This window comes from Pinus tabuliformis, chromosome 1_1, assembly GCF_031772625.1.
Source record: "Pinus tabuliformis cultivar Carrire ecotype Pingquan chromosome 1_1, CPIR1, whole genome shotgun sequence".
Taxonomy (NCBI): Eukaryota; Viridiplantae; Streptophyta; class Pinopsida; order Pinales; family Pinaceae; genus Pinus; species Pinus tabuliformis.
Genome location: NC_142297.1, coordinates 530,321,802 through 530,349,295, shown reverse-complemented (window position 1 = coordinate 530,349,295; position 27,494 = coordinate 530,321,802). Strand labels below are relative to the sequence as shown.

Sequence of the window (27,494 nt, the reverse complement as noted above, 5' to 3'; positions counted from 1 at the left end):
TTCTCGATGATGTCCAGTTTCTATCTACATCAGTAGTTATCAAAATTTGAAAACTAGTTGGAATATGTCTGAAAAATTGGTATACATTTTACCGCATTCATATGGTGATTTATTCCTTTTTTTAACTGCTCTTCCTATTTTTTTTTTCTTCATAATTTAAATGCCATATATTATATTATACAAGTTTTTCTTTTATATATATATATATTTATATTTTAATTAGGTTATGAATATGAAAATATGAAACTTTTTAGTTTTAGGGGTATTATAAAATATGGTTTACTAACATAATATCATAGTTTTTATGTTTTAAAAAAAATAAAAAAAATTTAATTATATTTATTTATATTTTAATACAATTTTAATAGATATTATTTATGTAATTTTAAAGATTTTACAAATCATGTTTTAGAAAATGGTTTGGTTAAACTTATTAACATGTACTTTGAAGATGAATAATTAATTTCAACTTTTAATGTAATAAATTGGAATGAAGAGAATTTTAATACAATGAATTGAAATGAAAAGAACTTTATAAATAATTTAAAAAGTTTGAACTCACTTTTAAATAGGAATTTAGGAGGATTCTAACATTTCAACTAATAATAATTTATGAGCATACATTTTGAAAGACCCAAACCCAATTGCATTCACATTTTAACATATCAAATTTATTAGAGGCATGGTAATCACACATTTGAGATTTCTATATTGAATAAAATATATCCATTTTCTAATTAGAATACTAAATAGACCCTTTTTTATAAAAATTAAGATCTATCACAAATATACCAACACTAAAAAAATTACCTAAAAACTCTCAAAATCAAATTAAACACTATTATGCACTTAAGACAAATAAGAAAAGTCAATTCTATTATTTCTATTGAACAATTAAAAATCCCTTTAATCTGATTACTCTATCCTCATAGTTAGTGTTTTATATTACATATCAATGACCGTGGGTGTGGCATGCCACATGAGGCTCAACCTTTAAGCTTAAGGGTTCACTATTCAGGGTTTTGTCTTTAAGGATGCACAATGCAATGTTGCATGATGTGAATGGAGATGAATACAAGAGTTTTGTTACATGGCCAAAAACCCACTATTGCCAAGTTTGTGCTTGTTTTGGAGTCTCTGTGTTAAAGGGAAGTCTCATACTGGGGTCTTAGTATGGTGGGAAGTGCATAGTTTGATGATTATTTTGAAGTTTTAACCAACAACTTCTTTGGATATTTTTATTTTCCAAAATGGTATTTGAAATTGTTCATAGGTTAGAGTTTTATATGTGTAAATGTTTAACTCATCTATCATAACAACGACTTTAAAAATTAAAGAAGATTTTAAAATGATCAATATTTGTAGAATACCTTCTATTTTAACTTAAGGTGGATGAGGATTTGTTGACTTTTTATTTTATTTTTTAATTGAAGGCCTGGATTGATTCTCAAGGGAATATGCTCATCATATGCTTCCTTTTAATGCTTATCAATCGTTGTAGTGTGTTACAAAGTTTGTTAGGTTGCATTGGCTTTTAATAAATTTTAAAAAATAGATTCGTGCCAAGTGACTCCCCTGCTCACCAATTTCTTAGGGATTTGAGATTATTCCAATTCTAATAAGTTCATATTCTAATTAGACGGGGAAATTTACATATAAACAAATTTTATTTAGCAAAATGGTTCATTTTACAATAAGATGTTTAATTTCTTTTTTTTTTCTCAAGTTAAAATTCTTGCCACGTGCTCCCTCCGATCGGGGTGCGTGCTCGAGGTAGGGGAGGACAACGGAAAAATATGGTAGCTATGATGTTTAAAGGCAGGGTACCACCCACCGCCCCCCACACGCTCATGGCGATGGGTGCGGTGGGCTCCCGCATGCAATCTGACAAAGAAGATGGGAGAAGTGGTAGGCATGGCCAGGACGGAGAAGGAGGTGAGGCGGCTAAGGTAGGGTGGGTGACGCGATAGAGCAAGGTTGAATGGGAATATGAAGGAATTTAGGACAGAGAGAAGAGTATTGTTGAGCTTGCGAGTGGACGGAGGAGCGAGGGCATAAGTGAGTGGAGTTGCCAACAACAGTTTCAACGAAGCGTTCCCAGGTATGTATCTTGGTCTTTCAAGCCCCTTACTATGGCAACTTTGTTGATTTATGGCTGGGGGGTTCAGGAGATGACAGGGGAGGGAAATTGGGGGATGGTCGAGGAGACAAGAATAAGTTGGGGGTGATGGTGATTGGGCTTGCGCCGAAGGTGAGAGCCATGAGATATACTCGGGGTTGGGAACGAGAGACCCCTCTTGTGAGCGAGCGAGACAATCGGTATCCCAATGCGGGTGGTGAGGCTGAGGCTAAGCATGAGCGATGGCCAAGGGAGGGGCAGAGAAGTGAGGTGGCTCTTTTGGGTAGAGGAGTGATGCAATAGCACTGGGCAGAGGGGCGGGGGAAGGCACCGTGTCTGGGAGTGACGGTAACCTGACTTGATGGGTTGGCTGTGAGAGCCATGAGTGTTAACTGGGTCTGGCACCATGAAACCACTCCTGTGTGTAGTCAAGAGAATTGTTACTACCATGTGGGTGGTGAGGCAAACGAAAGGCAGGAGCGAGAGCAAGGTGAGTGGCACAGCTACACCAGGAAGAGAAGTGGCACAACATTTCGGGGCAGAGGGGTACCCGGGCAAAGGCAATTGCACCTAGATACACAAGGGGAGGGGAACCTGTATCAAGCCAGAGAGGCATGAGACAACGTAGTGAGAGCTGATTCATTTCGCTTGTGAACATGCAAAGAATAAAGGAGAGATAGCTTGACCTGCATGTGGAAGAGAATGTGACAGAAGGGGGAGGGAGTCGACTCGAGCTGCTGACTAGAGCACTTCGGAACCTAGACATGGGAGGAAACCTGTAGAACGCCTCATTAGTGAAGCAGCGATAACCTACAGGGAAGGAATGGATGCAGGCATCCGTAAGCTTCTGGACGAATGGGAGGGGAAAATAAAACAAGAGGATGAATTTGAAGAGAAGATGGAGAATTGGCGGGCAATAATCCCAGATCCCGGGAATACCAGGGGCAAACTCACCCAGTTTAAACAAACCCTCTATATGTATTGGCTCATGAAGAGCCTTATGGGGAACACAATGGAGCAAATCTCAGTGGGGATGGCTATGACTCTCTAGGACATGCCCAATTACAAAAAAGACTTGCAAACGATCTAATTCCAGTTGCACAAGCAGGACATCCACCTAGACAGAATCCAAAGGCACATCCCTTGCATTATTGAGCTAGCTGATATGCCTAGCAACTCAACCAATGAACCAGCTTCGGTTGAGCCTGCCTCAGAAGGACAGTAGGATTAGTTAATTTCTTGGGTGCTTTTTTTTTTTGTTTCTTGCGAGTAACATTTACTTTCAAAGATGCTTGTTTATGATAGATAGACATATAGACTCTTATCATGATACTAATATGTACATAGTTTGGTTAGAATGACTGATACTATATTGTTTTTGGATGGCTTATAATGATGATAGGTGGCCAACAGACTTGGTTTCCCACTGGGCAAGTTGAGGCCACCTATCTCATATACGTGGTGTAAACTTGCTTTTAATAAATAGAAAAAGGAGGTCGTGCCAAGCTTAACAAAAAAAAATAAAAATTTTGCCATGTTCTCCCACCCACCAATTTCATAGGGATTTGAGATTATTCCAATTCTAACAAGTTCATATTCTAATCAGATGGAGAAATTAATATATAAGAAAATTGTATTTAACAAAATGGTTCATTTTATAATAAGTTGGGTAATTCCTTTTTTTTTTCTTCTCAAGTTAAAGTTGACCATAATCTTTTTATACATGGTTAATCAGGGAAATGTGTGCATTGGTAAGGTATTTTTGGCGTTGCAATAGGTTTTTTTGTTATTGTGTAATTTTATTTTATTTTATTTTTTCATGTTAAAGTTGACCCATAACCTTTTTATATATGGTTTAATCAGATAAATGTGTGCATTGGTAAGCTATTTTTCCTATTGCGATAGATTTTTTTGTTATATTTGTGAAAATTAGACTATATCAATCACATTAATATTTTTAATGTGGTTGTACTAGTTAACACTTAAATAAATAAAATACTAATACTTATTTATCAAATATACAAACATAGTCTCCCTATTGTAAATTTTGGAATTTTTTAAATATATTATTTTGATCCAATTTACTCCCTTGGAGATTAATTGTTTAAAGTAGCAAATTTGAACTTTCCACCCTTTAAAAACTCCCATCATTTTTTCATGCTAAATCTATATATAAAAAATCAAAAACATATTTAAAATAAATAATAATAAAAATGATAATATAAACCAAACGAATTTAGAATAAAAAAGTGAATGATAATACAAACAAAGCGAATTTAGAATAAAAACAGTGAATGATAATATTTTATCGGTAATGGTGTTTAGCTATATCCATTGTGCGTGCGAATAAATTTTCAGTCGCATCATCCTTCGAACGTTGCTTTCTTTTGCATTTATTATTGTGCGAATAACTTTTTAGTCGCATTATCCTTCAACAGTGCTTTCTTTTGCATTTATTATTATTATAATTTAATATTTTCAATTACATCGTACTTCCGACAATCAACTCATACTGTTTTTCTCGATTTATTCTCTGCTTTCCTTGGAGTGGGGGCGGTGCTACTCTCAAATAGCTTCCCAAGTTCCCGTTGAAATTGAAGCTGGCGGTTCTACTTTCCTTTGCTTATACTTCAATATTTTCAATCACCTCGTACATACGACCGTCAACTCGTACTTCTTTCGCATTTACTCTTGCTTCGCTGATGGAATCAGCCAGTTTAGCGATTGGAATTTGAGAGGCAAATTGCCTAGTCGTTTTGCAGTGGTGTTCTTTTAAGTGATATTTGGGAGTTTTTTTGGTGGATTTTGGGAAAGGATTCTTCATATTTAAATTATTTTTTAATTATATATATAGATTTAATATTTATTTTTTTAATTTAATGGTTGAGAATTTACTTATAAAATTTGTGATTTCAACAAATTTCTGCTAAATTTTAAACCAATTAAATAAAAAATAAATAAATTTCTTTTAAAAAATCACACTTCAAAACCACTCCAATCACATTTAGTGTTAAATTTAGTAACACCATCATCAATCTTTATTGAAAATCCCAAAATCTGCAAGTGTGTCGTCCATCTTAGCTGGAATTCCAACTGGCCGCCGTCGCTGTTCTACTTTAATTCTAGTTGTGTCTAAATGCACTGTGGATCTTTTTAACCCTTCAACAATAGCATTATTCTCATTCTGTTTTTCACTCTAATGATTAATCCCAAGGAGAGCTCAGTTCAAAGTTCATTTGAACATGTAATATTTTGCAAATTGAGTTGTTAACCAGCTGGTTTTATAGCTTGAAATACCTGTGCCTGCTGTTGCTTGTAGTTATAAGTGGTTGGGCGTTTGAGAAATGCTTTCGGGTCTGAGATCGCTTCTGTATGGGGGAACAGCCCCAGAAAGGGGAGACAGCAGCGTAAAGAGAGCCAAATATAAATTGGCAACTGAACTTTTCGAGAATATGGTGCTTGGATGGTCCTTGGAGGATATAATGAACGAAAATCTCTTCAAGGACGAGGTCAAGATCTTTTATGTTTAATATTTCAGAACTAGCTACGATTGCTTAATATAAGTAGCTGCAGTTGCTTGAATATGTGGAAGTTCATATTTGGCATAACTATGTGAAACGTATTACATTATTTATTTATTTGATTTATTATTTAATTATATTATTATTATTATATTAATGGTGGTATTTGTGATGTAAATTGATTTATCAAGTAAAATTTGATTAGTAAAACTGTATATTTTTATTCTTGCTAGATATTTTTGGGTTTATTAATATTTTTTTGGCAGTTAAGAAATATGAACTCTCAGCCAATTGGCTAAAACAGTTTTAGTTCTTTCTCTAAAGTCAGAAAGAAAAACAGTTTCACCTTAGATAGTATCTAAAAAATAGTGTCCAGTACACTCATTGTTGAGGTTATGGCTATAGAGTCATATGCTTTCAAGTAAATCCAAGCCTTACTTCCATGTATATAAAACAGGGCATTATCTTGTAAACTTTTAGCTGTAATTTTTATCTTTTGTTTTCTTTTATTTTTATAAAATTTTCAATATTCTCCTGCCAAATGGTCTTTTCCAGGTACTTAATATTGTCGGTGGCCACCCTTTCCTATAATGTTAGAGATATTTATGTGTAGTATTACCTTTTCCTATTATGTTAGAGATATTTATGTGTAGTATTCTCTATTAGCCAATTTAATATCGGTGGTCCAAATAAATTCAATAGATTTGGTATTCTTGCATTTTGTTGTTTAGTTGGTTCTTGTTATTTTGATTTATTACTTTAATACCAAGTGTTTTTGGATTTTCTCAATTTGTTTACCCACAATTCACACCCATATAATATTACTGGATAAATTAGGAGCCCAAAAAGCACTTTAATTGTTTTCCTTTCAATTTGTTAATCCACAATTCACACCCAAAAAGCACTTTAATTGTTTTCCTTTCAATTTGTTAATCCACAATTCACACCAATATAATATTACTGGACAAACTAGGAGCCCAAAAAGCACTTTAATCGTTTTCCAATCCCATAACTCTGCCTCTCTACATCTGTTTTTGCATTTTCTCAATTTGTTAACCCACAATTCACACCCATGTAATATTACCAGACAAAGCCCAAAAAAACACTTTAATTGTTTTCCAATCACATAATTGTGCCTCTCTACATCTGTTTTGAAGAGCATATAATGCTTTCCACCCTAGTAAATTTCTATTCTTTTGAAGTGCTCCCAATTAAGAATGTTGTCTTCAAACAAGAACTTATGCTGACTCTACTTCTTTTTATTTGAGAAAATCATAAAAACCTTTTGCATTTAAAAAATTGAGAAATGTTTGCTTTGCCTTTAAACACTTGATATATTCATAATTAAGATAGATTTAACTGGTTACATTTAATTAAGGAAAAATGAGTTCATTTTTAACTCGTACCAAGTCATCTATTCCACCTTGTTTTGCTTTTCGAGGATGATAAAGTTCAACTTCTTATTTCACGTTGTTGTATTGCACGAGTAGTTTGTCAAGTCAAGTGTGTAGTTAGGTTTTTTTTTTTACTAAAAGTTACTAAATCAAGTGTGTAGTTAGATTATTTTGACTAAAAACTACTAAGCTAGATAGCTTTTAGTCAAAATAATCTAACTACACACTTGACTTAGTAACTTTTGGACAAAATAATCTAACTACACACTTGATTTAGTAGCTTGTCAAAAAAAATCTAACTTAACACTTGACTTGACAAGCTGCTAGTGCAATACAATGTGAAATAAGAAGTTGAACTTTATCATCCCTCGAAAGGCAAAACAGGGTGGAATAGATGACTTGGTATAAAGTACTTATTTCACATTGTATTGCTCGAGTAGTTTGTCAAGTCAAGTGTGTAGTTAGATTTTTTTTTTTTGACTAAAAGCTACTAAGTCAAGTGTGTAGTTAGATTTTTTTGACTAAAAGTTACTAAGTTAGGCTAGCTTAATAGCTTTTAGTTAAAAAAAAAAATCTAACTACACACTTGATTTAGTAGCTTTTAGTTAAAAAAAAAATCTAACTACACACTTGACAAACTACTCATGCAATACAATGTGAAATAAGAAGTTGAGCTTCATCATCCTCTTAAAGGCAAAACAGGGTGGAATAGATGACTTGGTGCCAATTAAAAATGCACTCATTTTTCCTTAATTAAATGTAACTAGTTGAATCCATTTTAATTATGAATACATTACGTGTTTAAAGGCAAAGCACACATTTCTCTTTTTTTTTTTAAATACAAAAGGATTGTATGATTTTCTCAAATAAAAAGACATAGGTTCTTCTTTGAAGACAACATTCTTGAAGAAGTAAATGAATACAAGTACATCGGGATTGATTTCAACAACAAGCTTAATTGGGAGCACTGCGGGAAGAAGAGAATTTTAGAAGGGTGGAAAGCATTATATGCTTTTCAAAACAAATGTAGAGAGGAAGAGTTATGGGATTGGAAAACAATTAAAGTGATTTTTAGTCTCCTAGTTTGTCCAGTGATATTATATGGGTGTGAATTTTGGGCTAACAACAATCCTATCTCAAAATGGAATCAAATTGATAAAGTCCAAAAATGCTTGATCATGAGCAAAAGTTTAAAATAAAAAGTTCAGTTTCTTATGAGATAATGCTGAGTGAAACAGGAGCAACTTCCATCAAAGCAATTGCTATGGTGCGTCTCATAAGGTATCTACAAAAAATTGGAAAAATGGGAGAAGGTAGATGGCCCAAAGTTATCTTCAATGAAGGAATGAGTGAAAGAAAAAAATCATGGATGAGACAAAACAACAAATGGATGCAAAAATGGAATATTTACCTCAATGCATGTCCCACAAATAGCAAGGATTGAAAGAGTTTTGTTATGAAGAAGTTTCGTAAGCATATATGAGGAAAGGGTTGGGTAGAAAGAAAAAGTACTATGTTCAAGAATTCAACCCCACTTGTGATCTCCAACAAAAAGAGTACATTGGAGCTAGCATTCCATGGAGAGCAAAGATTCTTATTGCTCAATTAAGAACTAACTCCCCTCAACTGTAGGAATTTACAGGGTAAGTTCCACAGAAAGAATACCAAAAGGACACCGCTCACAACCAGATCTCAAATCAATACACCAGTATTTTTGACGTGGTTAAAACCCTCAGAGTGCAAGGAGGGAAACAGTCCACGGCCTGTCCCAACGTGGGTACTACAGGCAATTTATTAATCAAAGAATGAAAATTTACATAAGCTTCTCTCATGCACGGATTACCCGAACAATGACCCTCCATGCGCTTTAAATAGAACTCATGGACCAATCGGGTGTCAAGCCACGGATCAAGTGTCGGTAATACCGAGGTGAGAGTGAACCGTCGGATCACTACATATCGTGACCGTCGGATTGTAAGTTACAAAATGTACAACGGTAAAGAAACACACTTTACCTAACTCTAACCTAACTCTATACTAGACCAAGTTGAACTTAACTATATCCTATGTGTCGGAATATCCTAACATCCCCCCTTAAGAACAACTTGGGATAGGATTGAAGGATTTACAAATATGACACAATAGGAGAAGGAAGGAGGCACTAGAGCCTATCCCCCCTTAGTGACAACTTCCTGAACTCCAAGCATATATCGAAGTTTAGTGAACTTCGCCTCTGTGAGAGCCTTTGTGAAGATGTCTGCAACCTGATCATCTGTTGGACAATATTGCACTTCAAGAACATGGTCATGAATGAGCTTTCTGATGAAGTGCATGTGTAGTTCAATGTGTTTGCTGCGCTGATGCTGGACTGGATCTTTGCATAGCTGAATGGCACTTTGATTATCACACCAAAGTGTGGTTGGATGCTGCTGCTCAAAGCCAAACTCTGATAGGATCTGACGAAGCCACAAGGCTTCCTTACTAGCTTCCACGGCACCACGATACTCTGCTTCTGCTGACGAAAGAGAAATGGCAGCCTGTTTCTTACAAGCCCATGTAATAGGTCCTGAACCAAGAGTGAAGACATAACCGGCAGTAGACTTCCGATCATCAGGGTCACCAGCCCAATCAGAATCAGTGAAACCAACTAACAGAGGAGCTGCTTTGGCACTGTAATGAATCCCAAACTGTACTGTACCTCGAACATAACGAAGTATTCTTTTAGCTGCTTTCCAATGACTTTCACGGGGGTTTTGCATAAAACGAGCAACAAGGCCAACAACAAAGGAAAGATCAGGACGAGTATGGGTTAAATACAAGAGTTTCCGACAAGTTGACGGTATAAGGTAGCATCAACTTCAGGAGAAGTACAAGAGACTGAAAGTTTGACTCCAGACTGAAAGGGAGAAGGGGCTGGCTTACAGTCTTCCATGTGAAAATGACGAAGAATATCACAAGCATACTTGGACTGGGAAAGGAAAATACCCTCTTGGGATTGCAAGACTTGAAGACCGAGAAAATAGTGTAAATGTCCTAAGTCTGTCATTTCAAATTTCTTTTTAAGGCTGGACTTCACATGGTTTATAAGGTTGGGATCACTACCAGTAAGAATAAGATCATCAACATAAAGAACAAGGATGATAAGAGAGTTGCCCACTTTCTTGGTGTAGACAGTATTGTCAGAATGACACCTAGAAAAGCCAGATTCTAAAAGAAAGCTATCCATTTTGGCATACCAAGCCCGAGGAGCTTGCTTGAGGCCATAAAGGGATTTCTTAAGTCGACAAACAAGGCTGGAGTCTGTTTGTATGAAGCCAATGGGTTGTTCCATATAGATTTCTTCCTGCAAGTCCCCATGCAAGAAGGCAGATTTAACATCCATCTGATGGACTTCCCATTTTAAAGAGGCAGCAAGGGAAAGAACAAGGCGGATAGAGTTCATTTTGGCAACAGGGGAGAAGGTTTCAGTGTAGTCAATGCCTTCAACCTGTGAAAAGCCCTTAGCAATGAGACGAGCTTTATGTTTATCAACTTTCCCATCTGGTCCATACTTGGTTCTGTAAACCCATTTACATCTAACAAGTTTGCGTCCCTTTGGTAGAGGAACAAGATCCCATGTATCATTTGTCATTAATGAATGATATTCTTCATTCATAGCTGCTTCCCAATGTGGATGGCCTGAAGCTTCTGCAAAAGTGTCAGGATCATGATTTACTGGAGCTTGAGCCAGTAAAGAAGAGGCTCTTTCAAACTGAGAACGTGTACGTCGCTGATCTGTAGGATCACCGGCAAGATCACCTGCTGCATCCCGAGTAGCACGGACCCATCTTGGAAGTTGAGGATCCTGAGAAGGTGGGGGAGGATTATCATCCTCGCTTTCATCATCTGAAGAAGAAAAAGTAGAAGAGATAGGAAGAGGTGGCACATCCGCCGGACTAGGCTCGCAGGCCGATTTATTTTCATCAAATTTTACATCTCTTCTAATGATAACATTTTTGGACTTAAATGGAATAAGTCTATAACCTTTTACATCTTCAGAATATCCAACAAAAGTACATTTCTCACTCTTAGGTTCTAAAGCTTTATGCTTTTCATCTGGAATATGGGCCCATGCTTCACTTCCAAACACACGAAAGTGACTTACATCTGGTTTAATGGAACTCCAAGCTTCTTCTGGAGTGATATTCTCTAGAACCTTAGTAGGAGTGCGATTGATTATATAATTTGCACAATTAATTGCTTCGGCCCAAAAACTAAGACTGAGTCCTTTAGATTGCAGCATACAATTAGCCATTTCCTTTAAGGTGCGATTTTTCCTTTCAGCTACACCATTTTGTTGTGGAGTGTATGGAACAGTATGTTGCATTTGAATTCCATTTTCGGTGCAAAAGTTGATGAATGTGTTTTTAACATATTCTCCACCATTATCAGTTCTTAGCTTAAGAATTTGATGTCCAGATTGTTTTTCAACAAAGGCTTTGAAGGCCAAAAAAGTGTTAAATACTTCGCTCTTGAGTTTTAAGAAGTATACCCAAGTGCGTCTGGAGAAATCATCAATGAAAGTTAAGAAGTACTTGCAGCCAGAGAATGAAGCAACAGGAAGAGGACCACATAAATCACTGTGCACAAGCTGTAAAGGGGCTGAGGCGTGCCAAGAGGCACGTTTGTCAAAACTGTCCCGATGATGTTTTCCGAGTACACATCCGGAACAAACACCATCTCTGCAAGATACCATAGGAAGACCTGTCACCATATTTTCTTTACATAGATGCTGAAGGGAGCGATAGTTTAAGTGACCAAATCGCTCATGCCAAAGTTTGCTCACTTCATCATTATGAGCAACAAATACTGAGGGAAGATTGGATGACCCAAAGTTGTGAAACTTATACAACCTTTTGGAATCATCAGCAAGACCAGTAGCTAGAATCTGTTTAGGATCTTTTAGATCCTTGATTACAACATCATGAGGTGAAAATTCAACAATTTTACCTTCACCTGAATGAGTTATCTGATAGACAGATAGAAGGTTGCAGGATAAGGTTGGAACACATAATACATCATTAAACTGACCATTGTCTAGATGAACAGTTCCAGTCCCTACAACATTAAGAGATCTATCATCACCAATATATATATTTTTGGTGTTACAATCATTTAAAGAAGAAAACATGGCTTGGTTTTTGGCCATGTGACAAGAGGCTCCAGAATCAATGAGCCACTCATGAGAATGAGAAGAAGAAGAAGATACATTTAATGCATAACCAGACTGAGATGATTGACAATGAGATGCAGAAAGTGCCATTCCGGAAGTTGAAGTTGAAGTAGGCTCCACATGGATGTTATGTTTCTTCATTGCGGCTTCCAAGGCTTCCATCTTCTTAAAGCATTTAGATTCTAAGTGGCCATCTCGATTACAAAAGTTACAATGTCTATCAGTCTTCTTCCATTTGTTTTTATTGGTCTTATCATTTTGCTGAAATGATCTTTCATTTTGAGGCTGAGATGGTTTAGGACCATTCTTTTGAGGATATGACTTCTTAGGATTCTTTGAATTTGGTTGCTGTTGGGCGGCTAACGCTTTCGTGGAAGAGTTTCCAAGATTAAGAAGACCAAGGTGTAAGAGTTTTTCTTGTTCTCTTATTAAGGAATCACAAAAGGAGTCAAAGGAAGGGGCCTTGTAGTCTTGTCCTTGACAAATGAAAGCTTCCCTTGTAGAATGGAAAGTGGAAACAAATACAGAGTAGGTTGGTCCCAACTTAGTAAGGATGGAATAAATAAGGTTACCATCTTCTTTCTTAACTTTAACACCTTCCAAGAGATATCTAAGGGTCTTGAATTTGGACAAGAAATCTTCAATGCAAGAAAAATTATTAGGATCCAAAGTAAGCAGCTCATTTTCAAGTTGATGGGCTCTAATTTCATTTTTAATCCCAAAAACTTTAGCAAGTTTTTCTAATGCTTCATGAGGAGTCTCAAGTCCTGCAATGTGGAATCTAAGATCAGGAGAAATAGACATCCCTATCAAACCACGTGCTTGATCTTGTCTATTTTCCCATTTTGCCGCCTTGTTTTCATCTTTTGGTTTCTTCTCTTGGTTTGTGGCTATTCTGAAGAGACCTTTACTTCTAAGTAAATCTTCCATGTATTCTACCCATTGGAAGTAGTTAGTGCTGTCAAGAATGACTTGGCATGGACTTTCCATTTAAAAAAAAACTGAAGCTGAAGATGCTAAAAGTAAGTGTTCCAACGGATAGATCTCGAAAAAATAGGCGGTTTTAAAAAAAACTGCTCTGAAAAAGGCTTCCGGATGAAGAAGTTATGGCTTTTTGAAAAAAAATTGTTGACGTTGCCGGCAAAGTGCGCGAATGTGCGGGAATGAAAAAATCCGCCCCCACAAAATGGAGACTTGAACCCAAGACCTCTACTCTCTTAAAATAGCTTTGAACCAATTGATCTATACAAAAAATTTGAGAGAGAGAGAGAGGGGGGGGGGCCTTGGTTTGCGTGCTTGCCTTGAGAAAGCTCTTTTTCCCTACAAAACACACAACACAAAACCCAACACGAATATGCAAAGAAAAACGAACCTTGCGGCTCGAAGTTAGCTTTAGCCAAAAAACTAGAAATTTTTTAAAAAAATCTCAAAGTTAGCTTTAGTCGAAAAACTAAATATTTTTCTCAATGTTTCTGATTTTCCGAGATCACACTAAGGTGCAGGGAAAAGAGCATACGCATGAGAAAAATCCTTCCTTTCTGTTTCTGATTTGCCCAGATCGCACAGAGTCGCAGGGAAAAGAGCATACGCAGAAATGAAAGGTATAGATCCGGTTAAAAAAAAAGGCTAAATAAGCTGAGACCGAAATAAGCAGAGAGAAAATAACAGTAAACTGCAAAAGAAACACTGTATACCTCCCGATCTGAAAAATGACGCAGCTAGGGCTACCGGAAACCTTTTCGCGTGAAACGAAAGGGGTTCCTCACTGGAACAGATGCTCCGAATGCAACAGAGCAGTCCTCTCGGCCCGAAAGCAGTCAGAAACAGCAGATCTAGGAAACGACAGCCGCATGCAGTTCTACCGGCTTCAGATTTGGATCACCAACGGACGCGGCCCTCAAATAGCTCTGATACCATGTAGGAATTTACAAGGTAAGTTCCACAGAAATAATACCAAAAGGACACCGCTCACAACCAGATCTCAAATCAATACACCAGTATTTTTGACGTGGTTAAAACCCTCAGAGTGCAAGGAGGGAAACAGTCCACAGCCTGTCCCAACGTGGGTACTACAGGCAATTTATTAATCAAAGAATGAAAATTTACATAAGCTTCTCTCATGCACGGATTACCCGAACAATGACCCTCCATGCGCTTTAAATAGAACTCATGGACCAATCGGGTGTCAAGCCACGGATCAAGTGTCGGTAATACCGAGGTGAGAGTGAACCGTCGGATCACTACATATCGTGACCGTCGGATTGTAAGTTACAAAATGTACAACGGTAAAGAAACACACTTTACCTAACTCTAACCTAACTCTATACTAGACCAAGTTGAACTTAACTATATCCTATGTGTCGGAATATCCTAACATCAACTACGGTGCAAGACATGTCGGTGGAAAAGACCTAAAGAAGATTGGGAAGAACGGGTGTGTATTTTTTGCTTGTAATGACATAATTTTGATATTGTTGACTTCATGTTTCTGTATATTTGTACTTGGGTGTACTTGTTGAAGATTTGTAGGTACATAATCTTCAAGATGTTGAAGTTCATCTATCTCATAATTGAAGATGACTTGATCATAATAGTAATGAGCATGATGGAAAAAGAGGAGTTGGATGCTCTTGTTGTAAAAGGAATGATGTCCCTTAAGCTTTGAAAGGTTGAAGTTTCTTCGATGTTATGAAGCTATCGATCTCCCTTAGTTGAGAGGGAGCTTGGATATGAAGAAAGGGTATATTCATGAAGTTGCAAACAAAGACCTGGTTGTGTTGAAAGTACTAAGGCTAAGTTTGGTGTTGCTGTAAGAAGTTAAAGAAGAAAGCCTCCAATGAAGATGTGTTTGGATAGTATGATGAAGATCTAAGCAACATATGTATATTTAAAAAACCCCGGAGGTTTGATTTAACTTATGTATAGAGTTTTTTTATTAATGGGGGATGTGATTGTGCAGGATCTCTCCGTAAGATGGTTAAACGTTTTGAAGCATGCTTGGACTGGTGGATATATCTGATTTAGTTGTTAATGATAGATGAAGCATCTTGTGGCGACAAGACGCTTGGGAGGACCTCTGGCTGGCTTGTGATGATGCTGAGATCCCAAAGTAGGGAGGGTGGCATTGGTCTTAGAGCTTTGACCTTGGATATGCACCTAGATCCACACTTTCCCAATTTGCCTAATTTCTACATTTTTGTGCAACATTGCTCCCTTCATCCTTGAACAAATCCAACCACCTTCATCACTCCTTAGCTTCATTTACTAGGTCCTAGACCCCTTAACATCCTTATCCATCCTTCATTTCCATTTTCCCACCATTTTTCCACCATCAACCCTTTAAAATCTTCTTTCGGCGGTTCTTGTAGAACTTCCTGTAGAACTTACTGAGAAGGTGAGAAGAGGACCTATAGGGTCCCTAGCACCCTTCCCAACCTTCTGCAAGCACCCACTCCATTTCCTTTTGCCAATAAACCCCTACATAGTCAAAAATAGTTAAAGCACATGCATAATAATTCTGCAAAATTACTCAAAAATACAAAAGATGCTTTTTCCATATTTTCCTTCAGAAGTAGCTTAGACACATGCATTTTACCTTCCAAGAGTCAATGGCATCCATTTTAGCAACTTTTATCTCTTTTCTTGTGCCAGGTAGGATTAGTCAGTAAAACTAGGGTTTGCTAGGGTTTGCATTTCCTTTCAGCTTTCCGCTTCTTTCTGCAAGTAGACTAGCCTCTGTTGAGTTAGCTTTCATCCATCACAGTTAAAAATTTCGTCTAAGAACTCATAGAAGTTGGCTTAAGCTCCTAGCGAACTTGTGCATATAGCACCGTCGCTTCCAATTTGTTACGAACTACTGGGTTGATAAAAGTAAAGAAGGGAGTCCCAGGAGTTGCAGCATCATTGCTGCAATATAGGAGCCCACCATCTTTTTGGTGCCGTTTCCCGGGAAGCGTTAGAGTATTTGTGATTGCAGCTTTTTATTTTTATTTTCTACTGCAATCTTATGCTAAGTAGTTTATTTCAGCAATAGTAGAATAGTTGTTTCATTTCCATTCTGCAATTTTATTTCGGCAAAAGTAGATTAGACATTTCCTGCTTTCATTTCATTTCAGCAAGCATAGATAAGATATTTCCCGCTTTCATAGATTAGCATTTCAATTCCGCTTCAATTCTGCAATTTCAATTTTGCAAGCGTAACTTAGCATTTCATTTTGGCAATTTCAATTCTGCAACATAGATTAGTCATTTCCTGTTTTTATTTCAATTCTGTAATTTTCATTCTAGCAAGGTTTATTTTAGTTAGCTGCAATTTGTTGTTCAATCAATTTCAGTTTTGCAGGTACAAGCAGAGAAAAACACAAAAATCAACCAAAAATATTTCATTTCATGCCTCGTAGAAATAGATACAATTTAGGAAAATTCTTATCCAACACCCCCACCACATTACTAAGTCATCCTTCTCTCTTCTTCGGTGGTAGTGATCCAGAAGAAATTATAGGTGAACCTCTAGAGATATATGAAGATCCTATAACAAAAGAAGAACAAGAAAACGTTCCTCCTGAGACCATGGCTGAACACAAAAACGGTATAGGAGATGAGGAGAGAATAGAAGGCGCCTTTCCCATTCGAGAGACCAATGGGGACACAAAAATGAAAAACATAAGTCCCTCAGCCTTACCTCACTTCCATGGATTGACCATTGAAGACCCTGATACCTTCTTGTTTGAATTTGCTATCTTTTGTCGAACTTATGACTATTATAGAAGACGAGCAAAAGTTGAAACTCTTTCCCTCTATCCTCAAGGATGCAGCACTACGTTGGTCATGGGGTTACCTGGAAACAGTATCACAACTTGGGCTCAGATGCAGCAAGCTTTTAACAACAAATACCGAGATTACTGTAGGTCAAAGGAAACAAAGGGAGAAATCTTTCGGATGACCATGGGAAGTGATGAATCTTTAGAAAACTATGAAGAAAGGTTCCAACTCAGTTATAAAAGGGCCAGGTGCACATTTGACCCCGAATCTCTGAAGCTGGTTTTGCTTCGAGGAGTCCCTGAAGACCTTCTAGATACCCTCCATTTGCTGGCTGGGGGAGACATCTATCAACTACCTTATGATGACATAAAGACTGTGTTTAGAAGCCATTCTAGGGTAGCCTAGAAAAGAGGTAGGGCGAGTTAACTTTCAGCCAGTGCCACCTTCTCCAAACATGAGTTTGCAAATCAGATGGAAGACCTTAAAAGTGAGGTGAGATAGATCATTGCCATGCAAATGGATACCTATTGAATCCAACAGAAGCAAGAGGAAGCTTAGAGGGCTTTGGCCATCTTTTGTCCCAGATGTATAAGGAAGCATCTAGGAACAAGTGCCCATTGCACTCCCTAGAGGTATCTTTCGGTTGTAAGGCAGACCACCCTACAAACTAGTGCCCAACCTTACCCAGACTTAAAGCTATGTACTAAGGGGCTGAAGGAGCCACTGAACCACTCTACTTCCTAAACCAAAGGAGGCCACATGGACCTAGACCTTACCAACAGGGGATGCAAGGGACATCTCAGACATATTACAACCCCAACCAATCCACTCACATACCTTATTGGGGCCCCCCTGCTCATCCTTCCTAGTCCGCACCCCCTCCTTGGTCATACCCATCTCAATACCATACTCAACCTGCTGTTCATTCGTTTAATTCTCATGTTCAGCCACAACCTCAGTGGAATGCACCTCAACAGGGGTGGAGGCCCCAGTACAACTCTCCTCCCTCTATTTTTCCTCCACCACCTGTTCAACCACAACCATTACCTCTTGCTCCTCCAAGACAACCCCAGATGCCTTCTCAACCGAACCCGAACCCCAATAACAGACGGGCCAACAGGTATATACTGGGTAGACAACATGAACTACTTATGCTATGGAGATTCAGGAGATCAACCTACGATTTGGGAAGATCCTCCCAGATAGCCAACCTCCTCCTAAGGACGATGAAGAAGAGAAATAGGAAAGTGAACCCAAAGCCATTCCACCCTTTCCTGAGAGGCTAACTGGAACCACGCAACCAAACCCAGAAGAGACTGAACTTTTGGGAGAACTTAAACAGTTATGTATAAAAATACCACTTCTCCAGGCCATAAAAGATGTACCAATCTACAATAAATTGATCAAAGAGAAGTGTTTTAGGCACCCAGGTAGGCACAAGAGAGATGCCCCAACTATCAATGTTATAGGACAACTGTCCAACTTGATGTTGGGACAAGTAATCTGTCCAAAATATTTGGACCTTGGGAGTCCTATAGTTGATGTCCACATCAATGGCACCATAATCCCCCACATCCTGATTGATCTAGGGGTTGCCATTAATGTGATGACTAGGGACACTATGCTCAAACTCAACCATAAGAGTTCCATAAGAAAGACCTCGACAGTACTGCAGTTAGCAGACCGCTCCACCGTGACCCCCGAAGGGATTGTGGAAGACGTCATGGTGTTCGTTGATTCTTGGGAGTACCCTGCGGACTTCCTGGTCCTTCAGCCAAAAGCAAAACTCGCTCTATACCCCTTCATTTTGGGAAGGCCTTGGTTAGCTACTGCAGATGCTTACATCAGTTGTCGAGCTGAGAGCATGACCATTAAGAATGGGCCTATGTCCAAACAACTAGTCCTATATCCTCCCGCCCAACCTCTGCTAGAACATTACTTACCTCTCTGGTTGGAGGAGGAAGATGAGGATGAAGTCTATTCTGCAACATTGTGCATAGTGGAAGCCACCAGGGGAGGTATTCAAACCGAGGATGACCTTATTGAGAATTTGATTCAAAATCCACCTCCCAGTGCGCTGCCATTAGAGGAGTTGGTAGAAGTCACCCAAGCTAGTGCCTTAGCGGATCTCTGTGTGGCTGATTCGCCCTCTTCCTGAGTTAAGAATGTGGAGTTTGGCCGTGAAAGAACCTTGAAGATCTACTCATCCCTATCCCTATCTTAGGAGAAAGAGCTGTATAACTTATTGAATAGCCATTTGGATGCTTTTTCTTGGAGTTATAAGGAGATGAAAGGAGGCCACCTTCAGTCTGTACCCATCACATCTACATTAAAGAGGATTGTAAACCAGTCAGGCAGCTTCAGAGGAGAATGAATCCAGCCCTTAAGGACATTGTCAAAGAAGAACTGCAAAATTTGCTGGATGCAGGGTTCATCTACCCCATTTCTGATAGCGAGTGGGTTTCTCCTCTGGTGCTTGTGCCCAAGAAAGACAAGAAGTGGAGAATCTGTGTAGATTATCGAGAACTTAACAAAGCTATCAAGAAGGACCATTTCCCTTTGCCTTTCATAGATTAAGTGTTAGATGGCCTAGCAAGGAAGAAGTTCTTTTCCTTCCTAGATGGGTTTAGCGGGTACAATCAGATCCAAATTAGCCCAGAATACCAAGATAAGACCACTTTCACTTGTCCATGGGGTACTTTTGCCTACCGGGTCCTTCCCTTTGGGTTATGCAACGCTCCTGCCACTTTCCAGAGAGTAGTACTGAGCATATTCGCTGAGTTGGTTCATGATTCGGTGGAAATCTATATGGATGAATTTACTCCTTATGGGTCCAACTTCCAAGAAGCATTGACTAACCTGGGAAAAGTTTTAGCCAAGTGTATTGAAATGAATCTGTCCCCTAGTTCTGAAAAATGTGAATTCCTGATGACTGAAGGGATCGTGCTAGGTCATACAATTTCTCAACAAGGATTATGGGTGGATCCCAACAAGATTGCTATCATCCAAAGGGTCCCACCTCCTCAAAAGGTAAGAAATGTTTGAAGTTTTCTAGGCTTAGCAGGATATTATAGAAGATTCATTAAAGATTTCAGTAAGCTAGCCTCTCCATTGTTTGGTCTTGTGGGGAAAGATGTTTAGTTTATATGGATTGACAACTGTTAAGAGGCTCTGGATGCGGAAAGGTAAGCTGGTAACTGCCCCAATCTTGAGAGGTCCAAACTGGGCCCTACCTTTCCACATTCACATAGATGCCTCGAACAAAGCCATAGGAGCAGCCTTAGGACAAGTTGAAGAGAAGCTACCGTACGCCATATATTTTGTCAGTAAAAACTTGTCCAAGGTAGAGTTAAACTATACTGTAACCGAAAAAGAGCTCCTAGCTGTAGTCCATTTCCTAAACAAGTTCAGACACTACATCACTAGTTATCAAACATTTGTACACACTAATCATGCTGCAATTAGGTATTTGATGAATAAACCTAATGTAAATGCTCGTATCATTAGATGGTTACTTTTATTGCAACAATTTGATTTGACCATTGTTGATAAGCCAGGTAAGGAAAATGTTGTTGCTGATTTTCTGTCTAGACTAGATTTGCCTACAGGTGAAGAAGGGATGGTGGATGATCAAATGCCAGATGAACACTTGTTTGCTATTTCAGTACTCTCTCCATGGTTTGCTGATATAGCAAATTACTTGGTTTCATCACAGTTCCCGCCACACCTATCCTCAAAAGAGAAGAGCCAGTTCGTGAGGAAAAGTGCCCCATTCAATTGGATTGGGGGCAACGTGTTTAAACTTGGCCCTGAGGCGTTGTGTCAGGGAGGAGGAAGTTTTTGACATCCTCCTAACCTGTCATGATGGGCCCTGTGGAGGCCACTTTGCAGCAAAAAGAACTGCCTTCAAAATTCTACAGGCAGGCTACTATTGGCCCACTCTTCATCAAGATGTCAGAAGATACATCAACCAATGTGACTGATGTCGAAGGATGGGGAAACCGACTCCAAGGGATGAGATGCCCCTCTAACCTCAAGTGACTTTCGAGCCATTTGAGAAATGGGGTATGGACTTTGTGGGTCCTATCAACCCTCCTTCAAAACAAAAGTCTTACATCATTGTGTGCACAGACTACTTGACAAAGTGGGCAAAAACAAAGGCAATCAAGGCAGCAATAGAAAAAAAAGTAGCTGAGTTCTTGAGGGAAAATATTTTCTACAAGTTTGGCTACCCACGAGAACTAGTCACAGATCAAGGAAGTCATTTTACCTCCAACTTGATTGAAGACCTACTCACTCATCACAAGATTAAGCACAAAACTTCCACCGCTTATCATCATCCGCAAGCAAATGGACAGGGGGAAGTCACTAACAGAGCTTTGGAAGAGATTTTGACTAAAGTGGTGAGCAGCAACAAAAAAGATTGGGCGTTGTTGTATGATTCAAGATACAAGGATTTCAAAGGAAAGTTGAGGACAAGATGGTTGGGACTGTATACAGTGGAGAAATGCAATGTCAATGGTTCAGTCCTTATCAGGACCATCGATGAAGAAGCCATCCCCATGCTCGTCAATGGGCATCGGTTGAAAATCTACAGGAAGCCCCTTTCTAAGTAGGAGTTCATTGAAACTCTGGGTAAATCAGTGCTGGTAGTGGAGTAGGCCCCTGTCTCCACTCCACCCACACCTTGAACACAAAAAAAAAGAAAAAAGAAAAAGAAAAAAGGACTAAAAGATCCTTGGGTGAAAACCTCTTGGAGGTGCTCAATGCAGACAATGAGGGTGAAAACCTCTTGGACGCGCAAGGAAAAGAAAAATAAACCTAATTTCTGTTGAACAAATTGCAGGTTACAGGGAGGTCATTATAGGTTGTAAGAGGATTGCACAAGACAAAGACAGAGGTCAGCACCAGGCTGCAAGCATCCCTCACAATCCATTCCTCCATGACCATTACCCTTTCCTAAGATTTGGTCTCATTTGGGCTAAGATTTCACCTTCTACAAGAAGTTTTGTATCTTTTACAGGAAGATCCTGTAGAACCTACAGACAAGCCAAAATTGATCTCAGAAGAGGACCCGATTGTTGGGAATCTGTCTATGAGGCCTGTAAACATTCCTGCTTCCATCTATCGCCATATGTCGCCCTTTTTCCATCTTTGTACACCTCCCTTGCACTAATTTTTTATGTCCCTTCACAGTCACACAAAAATCTTGTTTCCTTCATGCTGCCAGCAAAAACTTTTTAATGACAAATCAAAGCAGCAGTTTTTCACTCACCGTATCTGATACTCTCCATCTAGACTACTCATTAGCCGAGACCCTCATCAGCAGTGTAGCCCTACTCATTCTATCTTGCATTCCAGGAGGAGAAGCAGCTACAGGACATCCTACAGGATTCCTGTAGCAGTTGATCCCTCTGAAAGACATACTCCAGAGACAGGGACAACAAAGTATGGCATAAGAAACATGCATGGAGCTCTACTTGAACGTGTGAACATCAACAACAGCCCGAGGCCAAGCATGTAGTGCGCATGTAGCAACAACAAATGAAGAAATGGGTTCCAAAATCCTAAATCTGCATAACACGGCCGCGATTACGCAGGTAAGTGCCTAAACTCGTTCTTAAATTGCATAAATCATTTTTTAAGGCTGCATGACTATGGGAATGGTTCAGATTGAGTGGAATTGGTGGCAGTCAATTGGCCACCCTCGGCTAGTTACACATCCTCGTGGAACCCAAACGAGCTCCGTTAAATTCAAAACTGTCGATTAGATGTGTAGCCAGCACGTGTGGAGTGTCCATTCAGGAATAAATCGTCGGGACTGGTAGTGGTGGCAGTGGTTAACGGGAGAAAGGGAGGTGATGGTGGTCAGATGGCATGCAGAAACATTATGGCTGTGACGTCGGATCAACGGTCCGGTTTGGCCACCTCATCCCCTCACCACGAATCACGACGCAGTTAAAAGACAGCTCAGTTGAAACTTCACCACCCTCTGTTCATTCTGCACTCACGACGTTCTCGACAAGAGTACGCATCCACCACTTCCAGAGCAGTTAACCAGTCGTTCTCCACCAGTTTTCTGCCTGTTTTTGAAAATCTCCCGCCTATCGGGCTCTACCAGAAGCACATTTCTATTCTACAGGAGTCGGGAGATTTCTACAGGAAAGGCAGAGAACAGCTCTACGGAGAAGAAATTCAGGATTTTCGTCGGAATTCAAGCTCAAAACGAGGTAGGCTCGGGAAAACTCCTTTGTGCATGATTTGTTTGAGTAAGATGGTAAATTGAACACGACAGTAGATTTAAAAAGAAAGTGGAAGTCTGCCTGTGCATTGAAAAAGTGAAAGTCTGCGTGCATATTTCCCTGAGTCTACCCAGTTGCTTTTTTTCTCTGCATTCGAAATCTCCTCGTCATTTTTAAATTCTCCTGTAAGGAAGATACATGCAGCAGTAGAGGCCAGCCTCTGTGTGTGAAAAAACCCGGATTTACATATCTATCTATGCGCTGAGAAAAGAACCTCTGTCCTTATGCTCAGTTCTATAATTTTTTTCATAAGCAGACAGTCAAATTCTGGGTGACAGCAGTTTTAAAACAGGAGAATTATTGCCATTTGATATTGCAAAGAAGCACTCGGGACATTCCTTCTTGGGTTCAGAAGAAACTGAATTCATCTATCCTCTTATCCTCTGTTCCAGTGATTGACTGTTTTTTCCACCTGAGCATTTTTTTCTGGTTGAAACATAAAAAGAGCACTCAACACCATGCTAGGAGGCTTCATAAGGAAAGAACCCTCAGACTCTAGCAAGTTGCACGAGCACCTTGAGATGGTGGACCTTTTCACCCGGGAAAATTGGATATCCTTCTTTGACAGAATTCAGTGTTATGATGAGGAGATAATTGAAGAGTTTTTTATGCCCCTGAGACCACATTCGAAGACACATGCCATAGTTAGTTTTAGGGGTTTGACCCTAGAACTTACACCTGAGCTCATCAGTAGAATCACTGGTATACCATTGGGGCTCCCTTGGAGCAAAGAGGAGAGATCATTGGGACAATTTGTTAAGAAAACATTTTTCTGCTTAAGGATCATCCTGTAGAAGACAAAAACGGGGTTAGAAGGACAAGCTTGCCTCCTCTCTGGAGTGAAGTTAGTTATCAAATAATGAAGTATATCACATGTGAAGGGAGGTTTAGCATCATTTATGGATACCATTTCAGGTTGCTACATGAATTAAGGTATGGGATGGACTTGCCTCCAGCCAAGAAACTGAGCATCCCATATTTCCTCCTTCAGTCCTTAATTGAATGTGGTACAAAGCTAAATGAAGGGATCCCAGATCAGTTGGCCCACCATGGGCTCATCAAACTGTTGGCAAAAGATGCTTTACACACCTATACTGTCCCTATAGCTTGGGAAACCTTCAAAAATATGTCCAGTGATGATAACATTAGAACTTTGGCTGAGAACAACACCTAATCCAGCAGTGAGGAGGGGGAGCAAACTGAAGAAATTGAGAAGAACAATGATGAGAGAGCACAAGACATTCAAGAGGAGGGCAAAATAGAGGAAGAACAGAAAGAAAAATAAGAATTTGACAAGACTACTGAGCCTAAACAGAGAAAGAAACAACATCAAAAACAACGAAGGAAAAGAGGACACAGATTGGAAAGGAAAAGGCCGAGAAAGCCCAAAAGAAGGCTGCCACAACCAAAGCAGACATCCAGCAAGAAAAGGGAAAGACACCTTGAGATATCAGTAACACAGACAGAAACAGGGACACAGAGATTTCTACAGGAAGCGAAGGAAAAGAACAGTAGGAAGAGAAATCCCTTGAGACATTGGCAAGGGAGGCAGCAGCGATGCTTGCTATACATTAAGCACACCTGCAAAACAAAAAACAAAAAGAAAGAGGCAAACCTCCATGTACTTTAAAGCCAGGAGAAGCACAAGGATCAAAGTGGGCAAACCCTAGCCACAATCAAAGGAACCAATTGTCATTGAGGACACAACCATTAAACAGAAGGAAGGGTCTCCTTCCAAGATATCTATCACCTATGAAAGAGGAAGCTCAAAAACCTCCACATGAAAAAAGAGAATTAGGATGATGGACTCAAAGGCAGCCCTACAAGAAGCTGAAACGTCTCTACAGGAAACTCTAGCCAAGTTAAAAGAGACTGAGAAATTGGAGGAGAGGGCAGCCAAACAATCACAGGGAGAAGAAAAGACCGAGAAGATACTGGAACCAAGTCCTCAGCCTAGCCTGGGCTCATATTACAACTTGTTAGAAAGTGGGAAGATCATCCCACAGAAGTTTGCTGTACCACTTTTCTTTGCATTAGAACAAGAACGGGTTAGGACTCACATTTGGATGATTATTGCCAAATCCAAGGGTGTTGCAGACATAGGCCACCTGGAAGAACAGCGAAAAGAATCAAGAAAAGAGTTGGCCATGGTGAGGCATATAGAAATCAGTAAAAGAGCCAAATTACAGGAGGAGAATGAGCTGCTGAAAAAGCAGTTGCAGCTACAAGAAGGTCATAAGGAAGACAGGCCTCCCATTTTGGGAGGGTAGCAGCAGCAAGAAGGACCTCCATCAGACAAGGAAACAACAGAGAAATAGCAGAGAGAGGAAAAGCTACAAGTTGATGTTGAGATGCTTACAAAACTGTTGCAAGAAAAGGAGTCTTAGGCAGTAGAAGAAATACAGGTTTTAAAACAACAATTGCAAGAAAAAGAAGCCCAAATGGCCTGCATGGCCAGCTGGGCAGTAGAAGCCTTACAATGTAGGCAACCTGCTAAGTCCTATGCATTATATCTTAAAGATCAGTGGTTGCAATTTCAAATTAACACATTGGCCCAAAGGGACACCATTTCATTCCAGAATTACAATCAGTTTATGTATTTGTGTGATAATAGCTCAGTTGAAGACAAGGCCAAGTTAGCAGAATTCTATTTACACAACTTGGCACTTCCAAACATGAATCTATGGGACCCCAATGCTGCATTGGGAGATGTGCAACTCATGGCTATGGCTTCTTGGTTAAACCATGAGGAAAAGAGGGCAGTAGAAATTCGGGAAGTTATGGACAGGGAGCTAAGTGAACCACTCATGATCAGGGCAGAACCAGAAGATCCCTCAGCTTTGGTATATGCTCATCAACACCTTGCCAACAACCCTCGGGTTCTCCTAGACTACGTTGAAAGGAAAGCTCAGGGCATTGCTCACTTTGAAGACATGGAAAGACTGTTTGGTGATAACTGCATTCATGTTTGCACAAGGAGATGGAACACATTGTCCCACAGCCTAAAAATAAGAGAATACCACTCCCCAACCAGAATGAGGGAGGCTTTGGCAAGAGTGCCACTTTATAAACAGTCAATGCAAAATCTGAAGGCCAACTGGATTGGCTTAAAGTTCAGTCCTCCATTACTTTTAGGACTGCTGGAAGGGGTCAGAGAAGAAGAAGAACACAGGAAATGGGAGGAATTAGAGAGAAAGGCAGGGTTTCATGACCGAGAAGAGGACATCACCTCGGAAGCCTGGGATGTTAGAGAGGCAGTCAAAGCAATCAAAGATGATGAACTGGATTAGTTGCTCAGAGGATGAGTAACACATTCAACAGGGGGTGATGATGAGCCCCAAAAATGGATAACTTTATGGGCTCATTTTGCCTATTATTCTCGATTAATCCACCATTCTTCATAGTTTTATGCATGATTTTGAATATATTTATGTTAATTGGATGAATGAGAATAGTCACTTGACCACAAAGTCTAATATGTGCTTATTGCAGATTTTTGGACATCTTTTGGACCAAGGTCAAGCATTTATGAGCAAGTTGGAAGCCAAATACGAAGGAACAAGGCTGAGGATTTGTAGAGGGGTGTCTCCTGCACTAAATGACCCCTTTCCTCGAGTTCTCCACCATCAACTCGGAGTTCAATAGCCCACCAAAGATGATTTCAAGGGGCAACCGAGCAGGTTTTTTGAAGTGGCTGATTAACTGCAGTTTTGAGCAGCCAAGCTCCTAAAGTTAAGGAGGACTGTTGGGAGTCCTCGTGTTGCATAAGTAGGAAGGCTTCAAGCCTTGGTAGTTTAGCTATTGAATAGTTGTTTTTCGCACTTTAGTGCAGCTTTGCATTTCAGCTCATTTTCGAGCTCTTGTTGTAAACAGTTTTGTGACATGACTATTATTTTTTGAGTAATGGAGATGAATTTCACTTTGCACCAGCTCTGAGTTTTCTTAGGAGGCTGTAGCTCTCGGGGTTGGGCCCAACCCAAGTGTCAGTACCTCCTTTGTGTAATTTTATATGTTTTTCTTGCATTCATAAAATAATTTATGTTATTTAGGTTAAGATCTTGCTTTGTTACTTAGGTTGATTTTGATGATTAAGATAGTTTTTCATGCTTCAGGTTGATTTGACTGTTTGGTAACAGAAAAGATCTGCAAAAAAGTCGTCAAGCAGTCCTTGATCTCATCTCTCCC

General features: G+C 39.3%; 1 protein-coding gene across 1 annotated transcript in view; it reads left to right on the top strand.

The window, feature by feature from the left end:
- Nucleotides 1–5,329: 5,329 nt before the first annotated feature.
- The window catches only part of LOC149214115 (uncharacterized), a 225,484-nt gene continuing 203,319 nt past the window's right edge, over nucleotides 5,330–27,494 (top strand). The window contains exon 1 of the mRNA XM_089389300.1: nucleotides 5,330–5,628. Within this exon, the coding sequence (XP_089245426.1) occupies nucleotides 5,464–5,628 (165 nt within the window). The 5' untranslated portion in view covers nucleotides 5,330–5,463. The remainder of the gene's footprint in view (nucleotides 5,629–27,494) is intronic.